The sequence below is a fragment of the Notolepis coatsorum genome (assembly GCF_963971535.1).
Source record: "Notolepis coatsorum genome assembly, chromosome: 4".
Taxonomy (NCBI): Eukaryota; Metazoa; Chordata; class Actinopteri; order Aulopiformes; family Paralepididae; genus Notolepis; species Notolepis coatsorum.
Window position 1 is genome coordinate 81,621,282 of NC_140168.1, and position 16,447 is coordinate 81,637,728.

Consider the following 16,447-nt stretch of genomic DNA (forward strand, 5'->3'; position numbering starts at 1 on the left):
CTGGTATCTATCTTCTTGTCTCTCTCTGGAGAAGATGATAAGCTAATTTCCCAAAATGTTGGCGTGTTCCTTTAAGTGGCCGTTTGGTGTTTCAAAGTGAATTTGTTCTTCACATGGCGGTCTGTATTCCGCTGTGACAGCATAGTATGCTTGTGTCAATAATCCAAAAGATAGTGTCCGACCACAAAAGAACGAACATGAAATCAATGTTTGGTTGAGATGCCGACAATCAAAAAAAAATGCAGCGTGTTTGCTTGGCATCTATAAGCTTCCTGTTACCCTCCAGTGAATTCCCTGACTCCTGACCCTTGACCCCTGATCTGTAGTCTAGTGGAAAAGGGCATTTATTTTTTTGTGATACATTTTTTTTTTTTTTTTTTTTTTTTAAGACAGTCGATAACAATAATAATAATGATAACAAATAAAATAAGACATGACCAATTAAATTAAATCAATTAAATTCTACATAACAATGACAATGGGATCACATGCCAGGGAGAATAGGAAAATAAATATGAATATATATATATACATATCTATAGAGTGAAACATCCCTTGCAAAGGGCATCTTTACGGGAAAATACATTTGCGCACGCGCAGATATTTATTGTTGGCGTTCTGGAGGGTAAGGTAGAAGATCACCACACAAGATTCGACAGTTCACAGGATTCAGAACAACCCCTGTTGATCCCATTACATATCATACGGACGGCAAACAAGGACAGTTTAAAAAAGAAACTTAAAGGAGCCATAATCCGGAAGGAAATCAGTGTCGAGTGTAGCTGCAGCCATGTTATCCAAACGTCTTCCGTTTACTTTGTTTTAGTTTTAAAGGTATGGTGAAATGGATTCACCTATGACCTTCTTTTGTTTTATTTTTTTATTGATTATGTATGTGATATATGACTGATTTATACTGAATGTTTCATATTTGTATATGTGTATATCTGTAAGGACCCCAGGAAGAATAGTCAACACGTCGATGATGACTAATGGGGGTCCTAATAAACATAAACTGTTTGTATTCCTCCCTCCCTCCCTCCCCCCAGGAGGACAAACTGGACATGTCCACGCCGAAGATGTATAACTCCTTCATCCCTAACGGGCACGGAGAGCCCCACCTCCACACACCAGGACACCACGGGCTTCCGCTAGGAGACCCCGACCTCTCCCAGGTGGGTCAGACGCACCACAGACATGGAGGGACTGAGGGCTCATTCTCATCTAACGCGGCACCTCGCCACAGGTTCATGATTCAAGAGGTTTATTTGTCACATACATACCAGGGCATACAGTAAAATGCGGGTGGCCATGCTCGCTTCGATTGTGCAATAATACAATAGTAAGTAAAATAAGTAGAAGATAATAAAATAGACATAAAATAGACATGATAAAATAGACATGATAAAAATGTTAAAAGTCCTGAGATAAATGCAATACAATGTTAGCTACGAATAAAAGGCACTGGGTCCTATGTACACTACTATACAATAGGTTTGTGTGGATGGGCCATTTGCGTGACATCAAGCTGTGAGCTTTTTAGTTTCACTGTTCTGGCTCTCTTGCATTTGAAAGCACAAATTAATTTCAGGACACGCCAACATTATGGGAAATGCGTGTACCGTCTTCTCCAGAGTCAGACATGAAGATAGATACCGATTTACTCACAAATGAATGGAAGCGGATACGGACCAGCTAGGCTAGCTGTTGGCCAAAAACACCCCTCCCGGAGTTCTAAGCTAAGCTAGTGTTCCATATCTGCTTCCATTCATTTATGCTAAGCTAGGCTAGCTTGCAGCCACATAGCCTTCTACGGAACACACAGAGAGGAAGTTGGTACTGTTATCTATCTTCTCACCTGACTCTGGAGAAGATTTCCCATAATGTTGGCGTGTTCCTATAATACAGTGGTTCTCAACATGTGATCTGGGGCCCCCTATGGTTCCTTGATGAGCTCCCAATGGGTCCCCAGATAAATTGGGAATAGTTTCATTTAATTATTTAATTCATTAGAGGTCAATGACAGAATATGTGACTGTGAGTGACTTTTATGATCATAGGTTTCACTTTCTCAACTGATATTTCAGTTGTGGAATTCTGGCATTAACCCTTAACTCATTCAGCGCCTAGGGGTTGCTGTTTACCTTGTGGTAAGAAGGCCATTGCTTTAAAGAATAGGGGTGGGTGCGATGTTTGCAGGGCTAAAAACGATATTAAATATTATAGCTATGGATCTAATAAACACGTCGATTGTCAGTGAGTTTCTTCCGGTCAACATGCAAAAAACAGATATTCTTTTCATAGATACATTTCCATTTTATACCGTGGTGAATATGAGTATAGTTTGAGTGATTCTGTCGAATGCCAATAAACTCCAGCAAACGGTGCTTCAATGCATTTCCTTAGAAATCGTGCCATTTGTCACTTGATTTATGAATCGTTCTGAAATAAATGCTAGATTATCGGTATTATGTTTCATCATGCACGCACATAAGCGGGGGAGGAAAAGTCGTCCTTACCTCATATCTGATCTACTGCAAAAAGAATAATCCAATTCCTGATCGCCATTCCAAATATTGATCGCGGTCGTCTTTCCAATGTTTGTCAACCAAAAAACATGAATCCACAGTGTCCAGTGTCCCCTGTGTGTTATAACCGCTCCCCATGCCCAAGAAGGAAAACCCGGACCGGACTTCTTAGATCGATGCACAGCCCAATCCATCAGGCTGGATGGATGAATTATGAATGGATATAGCAAATAAAAGAAATAACGATTAAAACCCGACTTTTCTCGTGATTGGTGCTCAATGCATGGCGAGTTAACCCGACTTTTTTCGTCATTGGCGCTGAAACAGTTAAAGCCTACATAGACAATGGTTCGCCTGGACATAGTGTTATATCTTTGCAAATTCTGAGCTTATTCAGTATCAAGTGTTATATCTTTTATGATTCAGGGGAACCTACCCTTTATTTCTGGTGCAGTGTAAAGTCACCATCATTTGTGTGAGCATACAATATTTGACATAAAAGGAAATGTTGTGTTTTGTTGAATAAATACATACTTTACCAGTGTTTTCAACCTCCATGTGAAATGTGGTGCAAATACATCCTTTCCTCAGTGAGTGACAGCCATTTATTTGGATATTGTTCTGGGTGTCTTTTAGCAGACAATGTATACATACATTTAGGCGTTGCCTTCATATAGAGAGAAATTATAGGAATTGCATTGGTTTTCCAAGCCCACATGACCATGTCTAGCATTTCCATTGGCTATAGTGACAGACATAGATATATGATAGATAGATACAGCAGATTAGATTAGAGAACATTTTAATTTCAAGATTCTATGTTTTACTTTCACGCACTTCCAGTAAGCCTGTGGGAGATGGAGAGATACAGCTTAAATATTGGTGGAGAGATTCGGATACAATTTAAAGCTAGTCTTTATCACAAACGGTTTCAAATATATTTAATGTTTTGCTAAAGATGTCTAGTGGTGCGTGGGTGCGACACGCGGCTTTAGAGGGTTAATCATATCTATCAACAACAGTGTTATCAGATAAGGGCAGGGGTGTAAAAAGTACCCAGAGATTATACTTAAGTGAAAGTATGGGTACGGTCTCAAAATCTTACTCAAGTAAAAGTCAGAGTATCTGGCTAAAAACACACTTGCATAAAAGTTTAAACGTTTCTACTTTTAAATGTACTAAAAAGTTTAAACTTTTTTTTAGGGATGCTCGATATTGGCTTTTTTACCGATACCGATATACCGATATTGTCCAACTCTTAATTTCCGATACCGATATCCAGGGCCGCCTGGGAGAAATGCGAGGTTTAACGCGAGGCCCCCCCCCCCCCCCCCCCCCCCCAAGGTAAAAAAAAAAAAAAAAAAAAAAAAAAATTATATATATATATATATATATATATTTTTTTTTTTTTTTTTTTTTTTTTTATACAGTCAACATATTCTTAAATAATAGCGCTGCCCGAGGCGGGGCATGATACAGTCAACATATAGCAAAAGAGAGAGCGAGAGAGAGCTCCCGTTCTACAGTCAATATACAGTGTACAGAGAGGAGAGAGAGAGAGAGACACATTGGAAAGAAATTGAAATGCTATTTGGCCCTAAACAGAGAGTACACAGTGGCAGAATACCTGAGCACTGTGACTGAAGATCCTTGAGCACAGCCTAGCCATCGAGAAAGGCCGCCATAGGCAGACTGTGTGTGTTAGAAAGAGAGAGAGAGAGAGAGAGAGAGAGAACATGTGTGTTTGTCATGTGTGTGTGTGTGTTAGAGAGAGACTATAGCATGTATGAGAGATTCAAAAGGACAAAGATCAACACTTAAATCCAACAAGAAGAGGGTCAACAGAGAAACCAAAGCAGCAAGGAGCCAATGGCCGACATCAGCTAAATAGGCTAGCCAGGTACTGTGACACCAGGCCACGTGACACACAGCTTTGGCCAACGGCCCAACGCTACCCAAGCTACACAAACGACCATTCACACACAGCACATGTCGTATCTCCAAATGTTGTGAAGTAGCATATGTTTTGCCTGGAAAAAAACATCGTTATTAACAAAACATTCGGGAGGGGAAGGAAGGAAGAGTGGGGTAATGTCATCATGACATTTTCATTAATCCAAGTTACCTGCACGATGAACGCTGGGCGAAAGGCCGCAAGGTCTCCACGTTGACGAAAGGCCTCTCGCTGGCGGGACAAAAAGAAGCTATGGCCAGAGCCTTGTCATGGTGCAGGCCCGACTACATCTTCTGTCAAAGGGCCTGCTATTCTCAAGGCTAACTGATAGCATCAAACGAACGTTCCCAGCTGACGCTAAACAGCTAACTGGCTAACAGTTAGCTCACACAGTTAGCTACTAGTAGTATTAGCTAGACCAGTTTGGCTCCAAGAGAGAAAGAGAGATAGGGTCAGGTGACTCAGATCCACGGCGGGTATATAATCATAAGTTGACTCACCATAACGCAGTATCAACGTGGAAGGATACTTTCTTGGCCCCACGGTGTAATTTCGGCGTATTGCTGCCTAACAGATTTATCTGCTCACAAGTTCTCTTCTCCTTCTTTTGAAAAGACATCCACTCGCCTCGCCTGGTTAGCTAACGCTAGTTAGCATTTAGCTAAGCTAGCTACTAGCCGACATGGCTATACCATGAAAGGCTCCGGCCATTTGTCCCGCTAGCGAGAGGCCTTTCGTCAACGTTCCTTGGTTGGTGACCGACCGACTGATAATGACCGACCTCTTTCTTCGTCTTGGCTATTGGGCATAACTAAGCATAGTCAAAAGCTGCACGCGCGAAAATGTCAAACGCAGCCGACTCACGCTGCCGGCGTACTGTCTACACATGATGTAAGTAAAACCACTCCCTTCGTTGAAACCAATGCTGCTGCAGAACCCCAGAGGCTGAGCTCCAATAGTGAGTATGTCTGCAGCTGCAGGACTGCAGACCCAGGAACAAGTCAGACACATTCTACAAACGTGTCTAATGTGAAATATATAAGCATATAAGCAAAACTAGATTTTAGGTCTGTGATGAAAAAGGGCCTCGCGGGAAGGGGGGCCTCGCAAAAAAAAAAAAAAAAAATAAAAAATAATAATAAAAAAAATTAATAAAAAATATATATAGATATTTTTTTTTGCGAGGCCCCCCTTCCCGCGAGGCCCTGTGCGACCGCACTGCTCGCACACCCCCTGAGGCGGCCCTGCCGATATCAACCGATACCGATATATGCAGGGTCCCCCCCCCCCCCCCCCCCCCCAAAATGGAATAATTTCAGGTAATTAACATTACATATCTCTTGTTGTGGAATTAACACAACATTATGCATACTTTTGACAATAAATAAAATCAAAATGTGTTCTTACTTGCTTGCCTGGTTAAATAAAGGTTATAAAAATGTAAAAAAATTTAAACCGATACCGATATTTTTCTATATCACATTTTAATGCCAATATCGGACATCCCTACTTTTTTTCTGACTGTCTATTCTTCTGATAGCAGGTGTTTAATCAAAGATCCCCGCTTTCTAGTCTTGCACAAGGACCAATCAGCATGGGTATGGGCGGGTTAATTTCCCATTGATGGGGATTTGATTGGCTGTTTTTAAATAAAGTGCGGCCGCAGGATTAATAACGTTAACGTTAGTTCGGCCAGAGAAACAAATATACTAATTAAAACTTTGTAGGTCTGCATTTTAAATGTAAGGAGTAAAAAGTATGTTTTTTTTCTCTGAAATGTAATTGAGTAAAAGTACAAGTATACAAACCTAATAATACTAGAGTAAAGTACAAATCCCCCAAAACAGTACTTACGTATTGTAACAAAGTACAATTTATACCCCTGGATAAGGGTCCCTGAGACAAACTTTCATCAAATGGCGGTCTGCAGCAAAAAGTGTAACAATTCAGTGTTCTTTGACACAAAGGTTGATAACCTGATCTAATCGGATCTCTCTCTCTCTCTCTCTCTCTCTCTCTCTCTCTCTCTCTCTATCTCTCTCTCTCTCCCAGGGCGAAGGAGAGCTGTCGGGCCTCCCCACCCCAGAATCCACTCCAGAACTGCCCATCAAGAACATGAAGACCTTCCGGAACCACCAGTGGGAGAAGAACCAGAACTGCAACAACGGCAAGGACCACCCCAAGTCCTGCTCCAGCGGAGGCGGGAGCTCCGGCTCAGGGCCGGGTTCCATGCCGGGTTTCATGGCTGTGGTGGGGAACTCGCTGAGCCAGCAAGTGTTCCCATTCTCCCATCACCGGCACGGCAACGATCTGAGTAACGGGGCGTTGCTCAGAGCGGGCGCCTCCTCTTCCTCCCTGCACCTCCCGGAGGAGAGGAAGACCTCGAATGACGAGCATGCGGTTGCGGGAGGAGGAGGAGGAGTCCCACACCACCGTTCCCAGTTGTCATTACCTCAGACGGTCGTCGACGTGTCGGCGCTGGACGAGCTGCTCAAACACATCCACGAGGTCAGCGCTTCGGGGAACGGAGGGATCAAGGTCCTGACCTCCACCTCCTCGTCCTCGTCCTCTCTCTTCCCGGGAGCTTCCTCCTCTGTTGGGCATCATCACCACCACCACCAGCACCAACCCCAGACACGCACCCACCACTACAACCCCAACCACTACCATAAAAACAACAACAGCGGCAGCAGCAGCAGCCACCAGCCCCAGATCCCAGAGACAGAATCCGCTCCGTACTACAGCACCTCCACCCTACCCAGAGACAGCTTGACCAAGCGGCTGGACGTCACTCCTCACAACTCCTCCTCCACCACGTCCTCCTCCTCGGCCTCCTCCTCCTCTAACAACCCCACCGCCTCCAGCTCCATCCCCTCGTCCTCCTCCTCCTGCGCCTCCTCCTCCTGCACTCCGCTGCAGCACCAGGTGATTCCGGAGGGGCCAGGAGAAGAAGGCGGCGGCGGGGTTGCCGTGGCGCGCCACCACTCCCAACGCCACTCCCTCATCAAGATGGGTAGCGGCGGGGGGGCTGTGCCGCGCCACCATAGCTTCAACCACCGGGGGGCGCCGCCGCCGACACATTTCCTGGCCAGGATGAACACCAACAACAGCAGCAGCAACGGCCCTGCGGGGGCCAGGGAGGGGTTAAGTGAAAGCGGCGAGGCCCAGAGGCCTCTCGTAGGGAGCGCCTGTTTAACACGGCAGCACAGCTTCAGCGAGCCGCCGCACATCCAGCGGTCGGCCATCGTCCGGCGGACCGCCTCGCTCAAGCCGCAGGTGCCACCGAAACCGCTTTTCCTCCCGAACACAGCCACGTCGCCTGTGGCGCAGGCAGGGAAGTACAACTACTGAGACTTTTGAGACGGGACACTGTTGAGTCGTGACCTGGCGACTCGGAATGCCGCCTGCTTCGCTCGTTAGTGACGATCGGCGGGAGACACTCGGAGAGAGTTGATTACTAATCGTTGTGCCCATCACTCACATGTTGTGTGTAAGTGGCTTACTCCAATGTGTGACCACTCGAAGGTGGTTACTTGGCTCACTGAGAATGACAAACAAACAGAGAGGACAGACTGAATACTCAATCTATTTCGCTCTGAGATATGAACACTCCATTGTGGCTCCATGACAATGGTGAGCGATGACAAAGAGACAGACCAACAGACGGACTGACCAGCTGGGATCCTTGGCTCCTTCCTATTGGGATAATGAACCAATCCTTCTCTCTGTCACTAGACTATACAGCAAAGTAGCGAGTGTGTGAAGGGATCTCTCGAGACACCAAAACTGTAATGTTCTCTAAGGGTTTTCTCAGCCTCACGTGGATTCTGGATTAGTCGGGATCAATGCAGCTTTCTTTCAGTCCTGTGGCATTATGTGTCTCCAGCATTCACTCCTTGTCAAGTGAGCCCGATACAGCCCCTGTTGGAAGTCGCAAAACCAGGGAGTCGGGTTAAAACCAGGGGGTCAGGACAAACCCAGGGGGTCGGGGTAAAACCAGGGGGTCAGGACTAAACCAGGGGGTCGGGACAAAACCAACTACTGTAAAAACGTATAACAAACGACACTTGTTTCCTGGGAGATGTTTCTTCAGGGCTTGGATGCTGCAACTGAGTCTGATGACAGGAGAACACACACTCAAACACACACACAGCCTGGACAGAATCTGCAAAGATACAACATAATGATTCACTGAACAATCTCCTCTCAGAGAGACGCAAGGGAGGAAGCCAGGTGGAAATCGACAGAGTCACCGGACCGATATTCACCCAGATGGACTAGGGAAGATGCTGTGAAGAACACGTAGATCCGCTCTCCCGTTCACCGTCTCTTTTTCACGGCCGGGACGTATTGGACGGTGAGAGCGTCGCAAACACAGACAGAAACGGAGAGAGAACATTCCGTCTCCTTCCTCCCGCTCTCAGACGGGTCCTCGTGTCTCGTCTGCCTCGCTATATAAAGAGGCTAGACGGCTCACGGGTCTGGATCTTGTAGAAAGGCGCGGCTTCCTCGCGCACCGTGGCGATTAGTGAAGGGCGCCACTCCGGTCGCCGCTCCAGTTCTGTGAAAGCGGCAGCCATTTTGTGGGGTCTACCGTGACAGCGCAGCTGCCGCGGCGGCCATTCCGTGAGACCGGCGTTCTTTCTAACCACTCGCGCTACTTCAAGCCCTTTCACCGTGCCAACCCGATGAATGTTTTTTTCTGTACCATATTGGTATTCAAGCTTTGCTACTTCTGTCAAGGGGTCACGGCGCTGGCGGTAATGATGATGATGATGGTTCTCGCAGGAGAGGAAATGAGTGTTATGAATTATCAGAGTGGTGGCAAAGTATGGGCTCAGCCGCAGCGTATCTCTCGTTGGAACAGGGGCAGGCGGTGAGTCAGCAAGCAGAGTTGGCGGCTCTAGAAGCTGAACACCGGAACGAAGCACCCAGTCAGTGAGGGCTCGGAGGACAGTGACAGCAGGGGTCTAGTGGTTCTATCTGAGGACAGTGACAGCAGGGGTCTAGTGGTTCTATCTGAGGACAGTGACAGCAGGGGTCTAGTGGTTCTATCGGAGGACAGTGACAGCAGGGGTCTAGTGGTTCTGAGGACAGTGACAGCAGGGGTCTAGTGGTTCTATCTGAGGACAGTGACAGCAGGGGTCTAGTGGTTCTATCGGAGGACAGTGACAGCAGGGGTCTAGTGGTTCTATCTGAGGACAGTGACAGCAGGGGTCTAGTGGTTCTATCTGAGGACAGTGTCAGCAGGGGTCTAGTGGTTCTATCTGAGGACAGTGTCAGCAGGGGTCTAGTGGTTCTGAGGACAGTGACAGCAGGGGTCTAGTGGTTCTATCTGAGGACAGTGTCAGCAGGGGTCTAGTGGTTCTGAGGACAGTGTCAGCAGGGGTCTAGTGGTTCTGAGGACAGTGACAGCAGGGGTCTAGTGGTTCTATCTGAGGACAGTGTCAGCAGGGGTCTAGTGGTTCTATCTGAGGACAGTGTCAGCAGGGGTCTAGTGGTTCTGAGGACAGTGACAGCAGGGGTCTAGTGGTTCTATCTGAGGACAGTGTCAGCAGGGGTCTAGTGGTTCTGAGGACAGTGTCAGCAGGGGTCTAGTGGTTCTGAGGACAGTGACAGCAGGGGTCTAGTGGTTCTATCTGAGGACAGTGTCAGCAGGGGTCTAGTGGTTCTATAGTACTGAGTGGACCTGGACTCCCTGATGTGAAAATGTGGTCCTAAATTGAACTGAAATGAGTACAGTGATATTTGGTTGTTATATTTAAATCTTTATTTCCGTCTTTATTTGTCTCGAACATCCACATTAAAAGATAATTTGAAAGAAATACAAGATAAGACCAAACTAAAAGATAAATCAAACAATCTCCATCAGAAAAAAAACAATGGATGTGTTCGAGAAGTTTGAGAATGATAATTACAACGATAATGACGCTAACACATTTCTTTTGACTGCACAGGAGCCACTGTGAGAGCATGGTAGCCTAGGCTACAAACATACCTCTTAAAAAGAAATCAGTAGCCTACCCAACATTCCCATGGGTTAAAGGTGCTGTATGTGGTAGTATCTTTTGTTTAAATACGTGCTAAATAGCATTCTGACAGCCATCACTGTATAAAGTGTAGTAAACACAAAATAAATGTCCTGGTATCCCATCCTACTTTATCCAATCAGGAAAGAGACCCCTAGATATTTGTACTTATTTCAAGAAATCTTGCCAGGCAAAATATGCTTATTGTACTGGTAGATAATTTTACTTGTTTCAAGGACACATTTGCTTAAAAATATTTTGTATTTCTTATTTTTGACAAACCATTTTTGCAGTGTGAAGTTCTCTCTCTCGTGATTGGATAACGTGGGAACAGGATACCAGGAAATGTATTTTCTGTTTACTGCAGAGCAGAGAATGAATGAATGAATGAATGAATGAATGAATGAATGAATGAATGAATGAATGAATGAATGAAAACTTTATTTAACAGATTGCAGAATGGGTACAATACAGTACGGCTCAATACACACAATTGTTAAGGGGATGCAGACCAGAGAAAGACGTTTGTCTTGTTTACATCAGGGTCCCCCATCCCAGAGGGACTGGGAGACTCAAGTTACTGACCAGACAATCTATATCAGTGATGGCTGTTTGAATGAGAGCTATTTAACACTTATCTTAACAAAAGAATACCACTTACAGCACCTTTAAACACTGGGGTCACCTGTGACACAGGGTTGGGAGGCCTTGGTTTAGCTCCACTGACCTCCATTAGAACCCTGGCAGCCTGCGGCTCTGGCCTGGTGAGACACTGTGTTGGTGCTTCTGCTATCTTGGTCGTCGCCAGTCCAGTAGGTGACGGGAGTTCCGTTTTGGTGAAGGTCATGGTGCATCGGCAACACGTCGAGTCAATAGAGACCACAGCAACATAAAAGAGGCCCTGTATATGTCTGCCTTCCAACATGGCTGCCTGTAACCATTGGTAACCAAAATAAAATGCCATGCGTTTTTTGTGCAGTGATAGAGTAGGAAAAGCATGCTATTACTGTTCCACTGTGACTTGTTTACGAGATCCAATAGTAAGACACCTAATTATAAAAATGTGTTGATATATTTCTCATGTATCGACACATAGCAACCGTCTGTTTCTTCCAACATGGAGGAATGGGCCTTCCATCAACATTCCATGAAAGGCCTCTATAGGGCATTGTTCCCTGTGGTGTTACAGTGTAAACGGAACAATGACGTGGAAGGTGCGTTATCTATGCAAAACGAATGGGGATTTGGCTATTTTTCAGCTATTGCAATGGCTGATTGGCGAATTTTAATGATGAGGCATAGATATGAAGTTCATCAGTTGATTTTCAGTCGCTGCGGACTAAAATGAAGAGAGATAATTTTCCTAGCGATTCACAAGGCTATTTCAATTACAGCTCTTATTGATTTTTATGAACCATTCGCCCCACTCTTTACACGACCACAGTCGACGTCAACCAATATCTGTTGTGTTTCCATGGTAATGTGATGGTGAAATGAGACAACATAGTGGACTAATAGGTACAGTAACATCAACAGCTGACGGGAAATAAACCCGCCTGGAGAAGTTTCCAGTGGAATTCCATGGCTGGGAAATGGCTTGGGCCCATGTTGATTCCCTGTCAGTTATTGATATTAACAAACGGGAAGTAATATTGTGGTCATTTAGAATGTTTACGGTGTCAAGTTTTAAGCGGCCTATGGAAAAAATATTGGAGAAAAAAAGATTTGTAGTTAACGTCATTATTGTTGACAAAAACCCATTTGTTACACTGCCTTAAAATGATGTCTGTGTACCATGGTCTTTAAAACACAAATGGATACTAGACGCCAGAAGCTAGAAGAGACCACTAAGCGCTAAAGACGGCAACCAGTCAGTGTCAAGAACATGAACTCCTTTCAATTATCTCGAGCGTTTGTCCCGCTTGCGGCATCTGGCGGCCGATGTTTGCACTTTCCGGGAACTAATCCCTTTGGTTTGATTGGTGCCAGACAAGAGAAGTCGATCCTTGAGTGAATGGATTTCATCCTCATTATGGGGCTCTGAGGAGAACGGTCTTGCTTTCGCCTGGACAGAGAGAGCCATCGGGACGCGGGAAAGTAGAGACACTGTCTGTGCTGGCATGTGTGTGTACCATACGCACACGTGTTTATTCATGACCATGACCTATATACACACTCTCACACACGAGATGGAAAAGCTAATACCTGAAAGCCATTTATTATATTATTATCATTATTACACCTCATTTTCTTTGTTACTAGAGGGGGATTCCAACATAAGGTATCTCCATATAACGCTTAACCTACTCATTTAGTACGACCCACCTCACGCCGCCCACACTTAACCCTTTCAGGTGTGTATGATCTTGTGGGGAATGTCGAGAACCGAATGTACTACTAACGACGACACGACAGTGAAACAACATTGAACGCTGAAGGTCTAGAATTCCAAGACAGAATTCTGAAGAGAAAAAAAAACATTTACATCTGAAAGGTATTTCCTAGCAATAACTAATCCATGTGTATGCTGCAGCAGATTCTGTGTCCTTCTGAGAGAGGGCATGTAGGCAGTGCACCACCCAATGATACCGCTTCTGGTGTGACATGGTCCTGGGGGAGGGGTATTTTTGTTTGGCATATGTCAGGCTAAGTGGTCTGAATCAGATTATTTTGCTCATTATGTGACTCAGTCGTATCACTATTACGTCGCTCTAGATTGACATTCATCACAATTCTGCGCTGGCTGGAGTCACTCTGTGAATACAGACATGGAAGACAGCTGTGATGGAGGTGGTCAGTGGATACAGACATGGAAGACAGCTGTGATGGAGGTGGTCGGTGAATACAGACATGGAAGACAGCTGTGATGGAGGTGGTCGGTGAATACAGACATGGAAGACAGCTGTGATGGAGGTGGTCAGTGAATACAGACATGGAAGACAGCTGTGATGGAGGTGGTCAGTGAATACAGACATGGAAGTCAGCTGTGATGGAGGTGGTCAGTGGATACAAACATGGAAGTCAGCTGTGATGGAGGTGGTCAGTGAATACAGACATGGAAGACAGCTGTGATGGAGGTGGTCAGTGGATACAAACATGGAAGACAGCTGTGATGGAGGTGGTCAGTGGAGGGACAGTAAGGTGGTGGTCAGTGTAGGGACAGTGAGGTGTTTACCGTATAAGTATTTGGGGTGAGACTTCTGTACAAGTACAACTTGAGGGGACATATCACAACCGGCCTGTGTTTGAAAGCATAAACTGTAACCTCAGTGTCCTCCATGTTTACGTCCATATTCGTTATTGTTCATTTGAGCATGCGGGTCAATTCAGGTATGTGACCAGTTCACACTGGAATCTGATATTGGCCACATAAACAAAAAGAAAAAAGAATCAGATGTGAGCAATAAATCAGAATTGAGCACTAAGGCTTGCATTGTGAACATAGGGGACGCATCGGGACGATACCAGGTCTAAGACATGAAACTAGAAATGAGAAAATAGAAGCGAAGCCACATGGTGGGTGCAAAACCAAAAACTACTAACCAGTCAAATGTGTTTGGCTTCCTACCCCCCACGGCATGTAAAGAGGGAGAAAAGAACCCCTGTGTTGGAGAATGTAACGTTTCAACACGCTCAACTTCAGCGGCAGACAGCCGCCTGCCTCCTCTATGCTGCCCCCACCAGGCTCGGAGGCAAAGTAGCCGTTGTGTGCGTTTAAAATACCGGTAATAAAGGCGACAGCATTTGGCTGTTGCCAAAAGCATCCCTGATTATAATTATTATTATTATGGTTAACACCAGATATGTATTCGGAACACTGGGTGCTGTTATGGGAAAATGGCAGAAATAAACTGAATTGGCCTCACCACTCTTCGTCGTTTTTGTAAAGGGGTTTATAATGAGGCTGCACTTATAACCTTTGAATTAAGTCTGCTTTTCATTTGGTGGTTATTGGTCCTGATTAGAGGTGCGATCTACAGTGTATACAGCCTGAAGCAGGAGGCAGAGAGCAGCTGCTGGGATGTCATTCATCGACTAATGTCGCCCCCTGATGGACCAAGCTGATAACGAGAGTCTAATAATGTCAAAGCTATTACGTTTACCATACTGCTATTAATTAACAATGTGGATTCTGGTGTAAATAAAGGCAACTGTGGAAAACTACTCGTGTTGCTTTTTATTTTGTGAGTTATTGTTTAGTAACTGATGTGTTTGAATGGAGATTCATTGAATTAATCTGGTTTTGTCAGTGAATTTAAAGGTTTTTTTTTCTTCAGAAGCCATTTGCTTTTTAGCATTTCAGAAACAACTTCTACAGACTTGAAAATTAAAGCTATAGTATATACTATCACAGGAAGCCTTAATTTGGTTTTGTTTTTGCCAAACCTCTTGGTTACCCCAACACATTGGGTGCCAGCCATTACCCTTATCCTTGTAGCTAATGGGCCAGGTTTCCATAGCATATTTTCACTGTGCGTCACTATGTTTGGAACTCTATATCTATATTCTATATTATAGCTATGGAGACAATACTATGGTCATTTGACAGTGACTTTCCTCTGTCGAACATGCAAAATAGAGATAGTTTTTTCATGTATACGTTTGCGCGTTATCCCGTGGTGAATATTGTATAGTTTAGAAGTGATCCGGGCTAATTCCTGAAAAGCTGAGTTATAGGGTGCTACGTGAATTCTGCTATAAGCGTTGGCGTTTCTTGCCTGGACACGCTACTATTTCCAGTATTGGTGTCCATCTGGTCCCGGACATAATTTGGCACAATTTATGGATTGAGTGTGCTAGATGTGTTTCGAAGTGGTCGGATGAAGCGATTTACTTGGCTCCGTCTAAATTCTGCACCCGGAGGGGTTTAAATTAGGGCTGTCAGTTTATCACGTTAATTAGATTAATTAATTACACAGCAAATTATCGCGCTATGAAAATTAACTCAAAATTAATGACTTTTCTTTTATTATTATTCTTTTTTCAAATGTTTTTAATCTCATTCATTCCATAAGAACGTAGACATTTACAGACTTTTTTTAATATGGTCCATTTGCATGTTCTTGGTATCTGATTCTAGGGACATTAATGGATCTCAGGGAATGTATTCCCAGTGTCAGAAATACTGTGGGCTAGATCCACAAATAATGGATTGCACGGAGCAAGTTGCACCCTTACTTAAAATTCATTATGAATTGAAAATGGGGGACCCTGATGTAAACAAGACGAAAGTCTTTCTCTGGTCTGCATCCCCTTAACAATTGTGTGTATTGAGCCGTACTGTATTGTACCCATTCTGAAATCTGTTAATAACATTTTAATTCAATCAATCACTGCGCAGATTGATTGATTGAATGAACATTTTATTAACAGATTGCAGAATGGGTACAGTATGAGTAAACTCGTTATTGGCGTTATTAGATTGGCGGCCAATAATGAGTAAACTCATTTTTGGCGGGGAATGTGTTAATGGTTGAATCTAAATGATCCTCACGTTCATGGGCCGGCAAAATCAAACAATGTTCTTATTCCACGTAATGTGTTTGTGGTTGAGTCTCCATGGTCCTCATTCCAAACAATAAAAAATCTTACGAATAGCGCCCTTAACACTTTCAGTGCCAGCAGGGGGCGCACGATTTAGTGCTTGAATGCCCACCATCCACTTCAATGTTAGCGTTAATAATGCCTAATCTATGTTTTAAATTATGGCTATGTGTCTAATCTGCCCGTCGCTTATCAATGACTCGTTTTCCAGTCAACATTGTCGAAGCGGATTGTTTTTTTATCGGTTAATTTTTTTTAGAGCATTTTGAAAAGCCCTCGTTTTCAAGGAAAATAAAAAGATTCCATGATAAAAGACGTTTACTGGAATATTCTAGAATACACAAAAACGTTGTAATTTTTCTGCCTATTTATGAATCGTTTTCAAATAAACG

At 44.3% G+C, this 16,447-nt stretch overlaps 1 protein-coding gene across 1 annotated transcript in view; it reads left to right on the top strand.

The window, feature by feature from the left end:
* LOC311226580 (semaphorin-6D-like) overlaps positions 1 to 8,449 on the top strand; it is a 350,344-nt gene extending 341,895 nt beyond the window's left edge. The window contains exons 20-21 of the mRNA XM_084312000.1: positions 1,050 to 1,175; positions 6,535 to 8,449. Of these exons, the coding sequence (XP_084168126.1) occupies positions 1,050 to 1,175; positions 6,535 to 7,833 (1,425 nt within the window). The 3' untranslated portion in view covers positions 7,834 to 8,449. The remainder of the gene's footprint in view (positions 1 to 1,049; positions 1,176 to 6,534) is intronic.
* The last annotated feature ends 7,998 nt before the right edge of the window (positions 8,450 to 16,447 follow it).